Consider the following 11410-nt stretch of genomic DNA (forward strand, 5'->3'; position numbering starts at 1 on the left):
GCCTATTGATAGCAGGATTTTCTCAGATGGGCTCTGCTTGCTAGAGGCAAGCACTATCATTTAAGAGAGGCTTCCTGACTCAGCTTTGGCTCCAAAACCTTGTAGCTCTTTTAAGAGATCCTGCCACAAAAACGAAGCACATAAATAGTGTTGATAAAAAAGCTGATCACATGCTTTCTGGTGGTGGCAGGGACCTTGAAATCCCATAGAGTTGTCAAAATAAACATGGCTACAGCCAGTGCCTCTGCCATGAGTCTGGAATCTCAGAAAGCTAAATAATGGGCTGGATCCAGCTGTCAAAGCCATGGCTTTAATCCTACCCAAATTGCTTAACAAGAGCTATACCTCTGTGTGTATAAAAACATGTTTAGAGTGCAGTTAGGTATTATGATGTTGCTGATTTTACTAGTTCTGAATATTTGACTTGGTTTATAAGATCAGGCCTGATTTCCCTGTTGGTAGCAATAGTGACATCACTCTTAATGCTCTTTCTTCAGCCATTATAGCACCTTTTAAAATATGTTTTCTTTTCTTTCTAGACTATTACTAAATTACTTAATTTTCCAAAGCTAGTCTAAAAATTGGAATTCCACTAAGTAGTATATACATATTAAAAACATTTTTTTGAATATAAATTAGAGTGAAACAAGCAATTAATATGTTATGTGACTTTTTGTCATATAATGAGCATAAAAGTTGAATTATACAAAACAAAGTATTACAGAGTCTAATTTAGTTAAGGTATCCTATAATTGTTTTCATTTAAAAATGAAACATAGTTATTTGGAACCTCACTAAAATAGTTGGTCTGAGCAAGCTTCCATAGTGGTGATTAAATAAAGAGAGAGACATTCTACTGCTTTAAAAGATTCTTCTGAGATATAGTTGAGATTAATTTAATTTCCAGTATGTAAGGGAGTGATGTGGCTCAGCTTCTCTCTCAGTTTTTCTCATCTTGATTGAATCTTTTAATGGACAGCTTGTCTGAGCCTAAACAAATCTATTACTGACTATCAGACTTCTGCAAACAACTTTGGTCAAGTGAAAAACTTTTTTTTTAATATGGTTTATTTTTTTATATTTAAAAATATCCATCTCCTCCCTTCCTCCTCCCCCTCCCTCCCTCTCCAGGCCAAGGAGCCATCGGGGTTCCCTACTCTATGTTAAGAAAAGGTCCTCCCAACTCCCCCCAGGTCCAGGAAGGTGATCAACCAAGCTGAGAAGGCTCCCACAGAGCCCGTCCATGCAGAAGAATCAGAGCCCAGCGCCTTTGTCCTTGGCTTCTCAGTCAGCCTCCACCATCAGCCACATTCAGAGAGTCCGGTTCGGTTTCATGTTTCATCAGTCCCATTCCAACTGGTGTTGGTGATCTCCCGTTAGTTCTGTCCCGCCGTTTCATGGGTGAATACACCCCTCACGGTCCTGACTTTCTTTCTCATGTTCTCTCTCCTTCTGCTCCTCATCAGGACCTTGGGAGCTCAGTCCTGTGCTCCAGTGTGGGGCTCAGTCATTTTCTTCATCTATCGCCAGGTGGAGGTTCAGTCCAGATGGAACTCCACTCAAGTGAAAAACTTTTATTCGATTTTTGGTACTGTGATATCTGCCAGAGGATCTCACTTCTTTTTTCTTTGCTTTTTGAAGGTTTTCTTGTTGTTTGTTCTGAAATGAAACTTTAAAATTCAAAAGAAACTTATGGTTACATTATGTCTCCTTCTGCATGTACATTTATAATATTTGTTCAGTATTAAATAGTAGTATACAAAAGGTAATATGATCAAATTATTTTCTTTTAGAAAGATTTATTTTTGTTCATTTGCATATATGCTTGTATGTGCACCAGTGTGTAAATGCCAGGAATGGTAATGGTGTCATATCTCCTTAATGTTGGCATTATAGGAAATTGTGAGCATGTGAGCATTTTTTTTTCTTAGTATTTAAGACCTTTATTTAGAGATGTTTGCAGTTTGTTGACATAATTTAAAGAACATTAACGGTGTATTGAGAAAAAACAAATTAAAAAAACCAACATATTTGTTAGGTAAGATATGCTACATAATTAATGTTGATATTTCTATTGTATCCTGTCAACAGTCCAAAAGAAAGCACTTGATGTTCATTCCTTATTGTTGGTATTTCATCTCCATTTCTCCTTGATGTCCAGGCCACGTGATGCTATAGATGGTAACCCAGCATTTACTCAGTCACGCCTTGCTTGGCCTTGGCTGCAGACATATTCTTATCTGGTGGATCTGATGCTTTTGATATCTCTTTCCCACCTGGTGGCTTGGGGTTCTCTGGGCGTCTTCGTTGGTGATTGATGTTGTAGGGATGTTGATGTCGAGGTGGCTGCTGACCTTCGGTCTCCTCTCCTTGATTTTCCTCATAGTGTTCATTGCTGTCCTCTCTGGGCTGTCTTTGGCGAGGAGGGCCCCTGCGGAACTGTGCTCTGTAATTACGATACATATCCAGTCTAACTGGTACACTTCGCCGTTTGTACCATGGTGGCCAGCACCCTCCATCACTTGTCTTTGCTTTTCTTGAGGTCGATGGACACCGGGAATGAAGTGCTGGCCCCAGAGAGCTCTGAGAGCACTACCGAGGCTGCTGACCTAATCACCAATACACCACTGGAGGAGACACAGCAGTCCCTGCAGACTGGAGACAGCACTACAACAGCCATAAACAGTGAGGCCAAGACCCAGCAGCCAGCTGCTGCCCCTGGTGCCATCCTCAGTGCTGCAGACACCAAGCCTGTCTCTATGGGCAGCAGCACAGACAGTGACATCCCAGGCAGTCTCACATACGCAGTGCCGGCCATCAGGGAGAAGACGCTCATAGCAAGGAAGGTTTTGGGGACAGTGAAATGGTTCAATGTAAAGAAGGGTTACGGTTTCATCAACAGAAATGACACCAAAGAAGACATACTTATACACAAGTCTGCCATAAAGAAATATGCCACCAAGAAGTACCTTCGCAGTGTAGGAGACGGAGAGTCTGTGGAGTTTGATATTGTTGAAGGGGAAAAGGGTGCAGAGGCTGCAAATGTTATGGGCCCTGGTGGAGTGCCTGTTCAAGGCAGTAAACATGCATCAGAGCATAACCATTATAGATGCTATCCAGGTCGTAGGGGTCGTCCACGTAATTCCCAGAAATATTACGGGAATAGCAAGAGTGGGGGAAAGAAGGAGCAATCAGAATGCACTCATGAAGGCCAAGCTCAACAAGTGAGCATCTTGTTGTAAATGTTGGTTATCCAGCTTGGATCATAAGCAAAATAGTATGATTTCTTAATCTGGAAGCCTTCTCTTTGGTCACCACATTATTCTCTTTAAACATGTTTTGTGTTGCTTTGTTTCTACATAATCCTTTTACTACTCACTCTCATTCAAACCACTATGTTTCTCAAATGAACTTATTGTCCTCAATTTCTATTATACTAGGCTTTACTTATACCAACTATAAGCCAGTTTTATAGAAAAATACATTAATTACCTCCTAGAGTACAAGTTTACTATATCAACTGGAGTATTGAGGACAAGGCTCAGTGTGAAAGGCACTTGGAAACCTGATTTTTTAAATTTTTTATCCTGGGATTTTAAAATTGTAAGTTAGAAATGATATAAATAGCAGTTAACTTGCTAATGAGTGACTACACATGATTACTGTGGGATGTGTCATCTCTCTCTCTCTCTTTCTCTCTCTCTCTGTCATTCCATATTCCGTTTCTTTGTCTTTCTTTCTGTTTCTGTCTCTGTCTTTCTTTTCTCATACACACATGATAATAATAATACTTAAAAGACATTTAAATGGAAAGTATTCTCCATAAAAATATTTGCCTAAGTTACTAATATAGAAAAAGAAGAAATGTTCTTCAAAGTAAGCTTTATATCCCAGTCATTTTTCCTATTATATATCACAAATATTTCCTTCAAAAAATATTGGGGACATGCTATAATTCAAATGGTAAAGTATTTGTCTACAACTCTAGCACTTAAGAAATGGAAGGAAGATTAATAGTTAAAAGTTATTATTGGCTTTATATCCACTTAAATTCAGTGTGAGGTACATGAGACCTTTTCTCAAAATGCAGAATCATATGAAACCACCCAAAAAAGGAAGGAAGAAAGGAAGGAAGAAAAACAGATTCTTTCATAACAGATTCATAACGCTCATTTATCCTATGAGTTAAAATCTTTAAAGCATAATTTCAATGCTTGTAATTGTGTTATTCTATAAATAAAAGAGGTTTATAGGTCAATAGATAAGTTGTCTGAGTAACTGGAGTATATTTTAAACCTAGGGAACAGTGATCAATGGAATTAGGAGATCGGGGAAAAGACTGGGGCCAATTGGGAAAACCGAGGAGAAGCAGTCCATAGAAGGTACATTTGAGGATGCACATTGTTGACTGAGTAGGTCCTCAGCTCAGGCAGATTACATAAATGTTACATAGGAAACCCATCCTGAAGGGAGTAGAAGCTCTTATTTTCACATATGCTCAGTCACATTTTCACTTTATTATGAAAGTGTGCTGATAAATAAGTAACACTTTTAAAGACTGTTTGCTCCATGAACAAACCAGGTATTACATGTTAAGCAAGTGCCTTGTTGCTGAGCTACTAAGACAGTACCTATTCCTGCTAAAAGTTTCAGGGTAAATTTATGTGTTCTTTTATTTCTTTATATGTACACTTAAGATCTCTGAAAGAGCTTTGGTGTGAGCATATATGTTGTTGTTATCATAGGGCACTGGAAAGCAAACATATTTCTCAGTGTAATAAGCCCTGGATAATATCTGACTCTGATAATTGAAAGCCATTTAAGTTACTATATCAGAAATGGCTTGTGTTCTTATAGATAACATCAAGTAATTTTATTTCCTAGGACAGTTGGCCAAATTATGTGAGTCACTGTCGAATCAATGAGCTAAAATTTGTTTGTTTACATTAGATATATTTTTATCCATCCAATCTAAATAGAGTGTGAATAGATGCTCTGGTTAGCAAAATTCTCATATTCCAGGTCATCAAATGGACCATATGGTCATTGATCACTGATCCAATTCTCGGAGAAATAAATTACACCTGAAACCACAGGTAACACCTCAGACTGACTTTGGCAGAGTTAGTTGTCTTTTTGCCACAAATAGATGTCCCTACATGAAGGCAAATGTATAGATTTTCATAACAAAATATATTGTGCGAACTTTGCTTTTGAAGAGCATTATTTTGCAAACTTACTTGTGCTAGCAACCATTATTAAATTAACTGAGACACAAGAATAATGATAAAACAAAGTTTGAATGGTTCCCTGTTAATTTATGTCATAAAACTGATATTACTCCCCTGCTTCAATAGCCTGCCTGCAGCAAGGTAGGCCCTTTGTCAGTGAGCTGCTTGGCCAGCAAGGAGACCTGACTGTTTACCAGAAGATCCATCATTCACTGGGCTCAACCTGTTTGGGTGCCGGGACCAAGAATTGAGTGCACCCAGGCCAGTGAGAGGTCCCCTGATTCAATAGCCTGCCTGCAGCAAGGTAGGCCCTTTGTCAGTGAGCTGCTTGGCCAGCAAGAAAACCTGACTGTCTACCAGAAGATCCATCATTCATTGGGGTGAATGAATTGAATTAATTGGGGTGAATTGAACTTCTAAAAGAAGACCCAAAGGGGATTATTCAGAGGAAGAAATGGGGAGGCTCCAATGCAAAAATTCCTCCAACAATTTGAAAAACAACATGAAAGCACCAGAAACCAGCGAACTTATAACAGGAGGACTTGAACACACTAATCAAGAAGAAGTAGAAAAAAACTGACTTTATGAAAGTAATGGAGTCCCTTAAACAGGAGGTGAAAAACTCCCTTAAAGAAATGGACAAGAAGAATAACAAAAAGTTTGAAGAATTGAGTAAATCCGTAAACGATATTCTAGGAAACCAAGAAAAAACAGTCAAACAGGTTAAGGAAACAGTTCAAGACATGAAAACTGAAATGGACGCAAGGAAGAAAACACAAACCGAGGGACAGCTGGATATGGAAAATCTATGTAAACGAACAGAGACTACAGAAACAAGCATAACCAACAGAATAAAAGAGATAGAAGAAAGAATCTCAGATTCTGAAGATACCATAGAGAAAATAAATGCACTGATCAAAGAAAACAGCAAATCAAACAAATTCTCATCACAAAACATTCAGGAAATCTGGGACACAATAGAAAGACCAAACCTAAGAATAATAGGCATAGAAGAAGCAGAAGAATTACAGCTCAATGGTCCAAAAATATATTTAATAAAATTATAGAAGAAAACTTCCCAAACCTAAAGAAAGATATTCCTATTAAGGTTCAAGAAGCTTACAGAACACCAAATAGACTGGATCAAAAAAAGTCATCCCCTTGCCATATTATAATCAAAACACAAAACATACAGAATAAAGAAAGAATATTAAGAGTTGCAAAGGAAAAAAAATCAAGTAACTTATAAAGGTAAACCTATCAGACTAACACCTAACTTCTCTATGGAAACCATGAAAGCCAGAAGGTCCTGGATAGATGTTTTGCAGAAACTAAGAGACCATGGATGCAAGCCCAGATTACTATACCCAGCCAAGTTTCGTTCACTATAAATGGAGAAAACAAAATATTCCAAGATAAAAACAAATTTAAACAATATGTAGCCACAAATCCAGCCTTACAGAAATTAATAGAAGGAAATTCACAAACAAAGGAGTCCAGCATGGCCCAAAATAACTCAGACATCTAGCGACCCTTCACCAGCACATCTCAAAGAAAGGAAACACACAATCTCTACTACCAAATAAAAAATGACAACCGGAGTTAACAACCACTGGTCATTAATATCACTTAATATCAATGGACTCAATTCACCTATAAAAAGGCACAGGCTAAGAGATTGGATACAAAAACAGGATCCAACATTCTGCTGTTTACAAGAAACACACCTCAACCACAAAGACAGACATCTACTCAGAGTAAAGGGTTGGGAAATGGTTTATCAAGCAAATGGACCTAAGAAACAAGCGGGTGTGGCCATACTAATTTCTAACAAAGTTGGCTTCAAACTAAAATCAATCAGAAGAGATGGAAAGGCACACTTTATACTCATTACAGGAAAAATCCATCAAAATGAAGTCTCAATCCTGAATATCTATGCCCCTAATAAAAAAGCACCCACTTATGTAAAAGAAACATTACTAGAACTCAAGGCAGCAATCAAACCAAACACACTGATAGTGGGAGACTTCAACACCCCTCTCTCACCAATGGACAGGTCAATCAGACAGAAACCTAACAGAAAATTAAGAGACAATGTAGGTAATGAACCAAATGGACTTAAGAGACATCTATAGAACATTCCAACCAAATAGGAAAGAATATACCTTCTTCTCTGCGGCTCATGGAACCTTTCTGAAAATTGAGAACATGCTCGGTAACAAAGCAAACTTCCACAGTTACAAAAACATATTAATAACCACCTGCATCCTATCAGATCACCATAGATTAAAATTAGAATTCAACAACAATGCTACCCCCAGAAAGCCTAAAAACTCATGGAAACTGAACAGTCAACTACTGAACCACACCTGGTTCAAGGAAGAAATACAGAAAGAAATTAAAGTCTTCCTTGAATTTAATGAAAATAAAGATACAACATACTCAAACCTATGGGACACTATGAAAGCAGTGCTAATAGGAAAGTTCATAGCATTAAGTGCCCACTTAAAAAAACGGAGAAAGCAGACATTAGATTAACAGTACACCTGAAAGCACTAGAAAAAAAAGAAGCAGATTCACCCAGGAGGAATAGAAGACTGGAAATAATCAAACTGAGGGCAGAAATCAACAAAATAGAATCACAGAAAACAATCCAAAGAATCAATGAAACAAAAAGTTAGTTTTTGGAGAAAATCAACAAGATTGACAAACCCCTAGCCAAACGAATTAAACAGAAGAGAGAGAACAAACAAATTAATAAGATTAGAAATGAAAAGAGGGATATAACCACAGACACAGAGGAAATTCAGAGAATCATTAGATCTTAGTACAAAAGCCTGTATGCCACAAAATTGGAAAATGTAAAAGAAATGGACACTTTTTTAAATAAGTACCATCTACCAAAGTTAAACCAGGACCAGGTGAACAATCTAAGTAGTCCTGTTAGTCACAAAGAATTAGAAACTTTTATCAAAAAACTCCCTATCAAAAAGAGCCCAGGACCAGATGGTTTTTTTTTTTTTTTTTTTTTTTTTTTTTTTTTTTTTTTTTTTTTTTTTTTTTTTTTTTTGGTTTTTCGAGACAGGGTTTCCCTGTAGTTTCTAGAGCCTGTCCTGGAACTAGCTCTTGTAGACCAGGCTGGCCTCGAACTCAGAGATCCGCCTGCCTCTGCCTCCCGAGTGCTGGGATTAAAGGCATGCGCCACCACCGCCCGGCTAACCAGATGGTTTTAATGCAGAATTCTACCAGAACTTCCAAGAAGACCTAATACCTATACTCCTTAAGGTATTTCATAATATAAAAACAGAACAGTCATTGCCAAATTCCTTTTATGAAGCTACAATTACCCTGATACCTAAACCACACAAAGACTCAACCAAGAGGGAGAATTACAGGCCAATCTCACTCATGAACATTGATGCAAAAATTCTCAATAAAACACTGGCAAACAGAATCCAAGAACATATTAGAAAAATTATCCACTATGATCAAGTTGGCTTCATCCCAGAGATGCAGGACTGGTTCAACATACGAAAATCTATCAATGTAATCCATCATATAAATGAACTGAAGGATAAAAAACCATATGATCATCTCATTAGATGCAGAAAAAGCATTTGACAAAATTCTGCACCCCTTTATGATAAAGGTCTTGGAGAGATTAGGGATACAGGGGTCATTCCTAAATATAATAAAGCCTATTTACAGCAAGCTGACAGCTTACATCAAATTAAATGGAGAGAAACTCAAGGCTATCCCACTAAATTCAGGAACACGACAAGGCTCTCCACTCTCTCCTTATCTCTTCAATGTAGTGCTTGAAGTTCTAGCAATAGCAATAAGAGAACACAAGGGGATCAAGGGGATTCGAATTGGAAAGGAAGAAGTTAAACTTTTGTTATTTGCAGATGATATGATAGTGTACATAAGAGACCCAAAAAACTCCACCAAAGAACTCCTACAGCTGATAAACTCCTTTAGTATCATGGCAGGATACAAGATCAACTCCAAAAAATCAGTTGCCCACCTTTATACAAAGGAAAAGGAAACAGAGAAAAAATCAGTGAATCTTCACCTTTCATGATAGCCACAAATAGCATAAAATATCTTGGGGTAACTCTAACCAAAGAAGTGCAAGATCTATTTGACAAGAACTTTAAGTCATTGAAGAAAGAAATTGAAGAGGATACCAGAAAATGGAAAGATCTCCCTTGCTCTTGGATTGGAAGGATCAATATAGTAAAAATGGCAATTCTACCAAAGGCAATCTATAGATTTAAAGCAATCCCCTTAAAGATCCCATCAAAATTCTTCACAGATCTTGAGAGGACAATAATCAACTTTATATGGAAGAACAAGAAACCCAGGATAGCCAAAACAATCTTATACAATAAAGAAACGTCTGGAGGCATTACCATCCCTGACTTCAAACTCTATTACAGAGCTACAGTACTGAAAACAGCTTGGTACTGGCATAAAAACAGAGAAGTCGACCAATGGAATCGAATAGAAGACCCGGATCTTAACCCACAAACATATGAAGCCCTGATTTTCGATAAAGGAGCTAAAGTAGACAATGGAAGAAAGAAAGCATCTTCAACAAATGGTGCTGGCATAACTGGATGTCAACCTGTAGAAGAATGAAAGTAGATCCATATCTATCACCATGCACAAAACTCAAGTCCAAATGGATTAAAGACCTCAATATCAATCTGAACACACTGAACCTGTTAGAGGAGAAAGTGGGAAGTACTCTACAACATTTGGGCACAGGAGACCGCTTCCTATGTATAGCCCCAGCAGCACAGACATTAAGAGCAACATTGAATAAATGGGACCTCCTGAAGCTGAGCAGCTTCTGTAAAGCAAAGGACACTGTCACTAATACAAAAAGGCAGCCTACTGTCTGGGAAAAGATCTTCACCAACCCTGCAACAGACAAAGGTCTGATCTCCAAAATATATAAGGAACTCAAGAGACTAGACTTTAAAATGCTAATGAACCCAATTAAAAAAATGGGGCACTGAACTGAACAGAGAATTCTCAACAGAAGTTCGAATGGCCAAAAGACCCTAGAGGGGTTCCCAGGTTTCCAGGGAGACGCCCCCAGTTAGTTCCTTGGGCAGCTGAGGAGAGGGAGCCTGAAAAGGCCAGTTCCTATAGCCATACTGATGAATTTCTTGCATATCACCATAGAACCTCCACCTGACGATAGATGAAGAAAATGACAGAGCCCCACATTGGAGCACCGGACTGAGCTCCCAAGGTCCTGATGAGGAGCAGAAGGAGAGAGAACATGAGAAAGAAAGTCAGGAACGAGAGGGGTGCGTTCACTCATGGAGACGGTGGGACAGAACTAATGGGAGATCACCAACTCCAGTTGGAATGGGACTGATGGATCATGCGACCAAACCCGTCTCTCTGAATGTGGCCAACAGCGGGGGCTGACTGAGAAGCAAAGGACAATGGCTCTGGGCTCTGATTCTTCTGCATGGACGGGCTCTGTGGGAGCCTTGTCAGTTTGGTTGCTCACCTGCCTGGACTTAGGTGGAGTTGGGAGGACCTTGGACTTAACATAGTGAAGGGAACCCTGATGGCTCTTTGGCCTGGAGAGAGGGAGTGGGGGTATGTGTAGAAGGGAGGGGAGGGAATGGGGAGGAGGAGGGGAGGAGATTGGAAATCTTTAATTCAAAAATGAGGAAAAAAATGTAATTTAAATAAAAAAACATATTACTATATAAAGCATATTGAGCTACAAATATTACTAAATTAATTTGCTTTCTGGTATAATGAATATTTTCAAATGTTTCGACAAATATGCTCCAATTTTTGATAGCTTAATCTGGTTTCCTTTTCTCCTCACCTATAATAAAGTACTTTGAGTACTGCACAGGACTTTTCTCGCCTCATTCATATAATAACTGAACAATTTTTAATACTCCTTGGAGTGTCCAGATGTCTCCACAGAAGCTGGAGATGTAGTACAATGCTTCAATAGATATGGAAGAGCAGATGCTTTTGAGCAGTAGGTGTGTCATTATTGAAGGAGAGAGGGCCCGCTTTTGGTTCTGGCCACCTGGCTAGTTTACACACAAAAAAAAACCACACAGAAATTGTATTAATTAAATTACTGCTTGGCCCATTATCTATAGATTCTGATTGCTTAACTCTCACATCTT

General features: G+C 38.5%; 1 protein-coding gene and 1 pseudogene across 1 annotated transcript; one reads left to right on the forward strand and one right to left on the reverse strand.

The window, feature by feature from the left end:
• Positions 1-2193: 2193 nt before the first annotated feature.
• On the reverse strand, positions 2194-2540 carry LOC119827190 (annotated as a pseudogene).
• A 6-nt stretch (positions 2541-2546) lies between these two features.
• Positions 2547-3242, forward strand: LOC119827191 (Y-box-binding protein 1-like). The gene has a single exon (XM_038348600.1). The coding sequence runs from the start codon at positions 2547-2549 to the stop codon at positions 3240-3242; it is 696 nt and encodes a 231-aa protein (XP_038204528.1).
• Positions 3243-11410: the final 8168 nt, after the last annotated feature.

This window comes from Arvicola amphibius, chromosome 12, assembly GCF_903992535.2.
Source record: "Arvicola amphibius chromosome 12, mArvAmp1.2, whole genome shotgun sequence".
Classification (NCBI taxonomy): Eukaryota; Metazoa; Chordata; class Mammalia; order Rodentia; family Cricetidae; genus Arvicola; species Arvicola amphibius.

Coding starts and splice junctions, on each gene's coding strand:
- LOC119827191 (XM_038348600.1), top strand. CDS start 2,547: ATGGACACCGGGAATGAAGTGCTGGCCCCAGAGAGCTCTGAGAGCACT.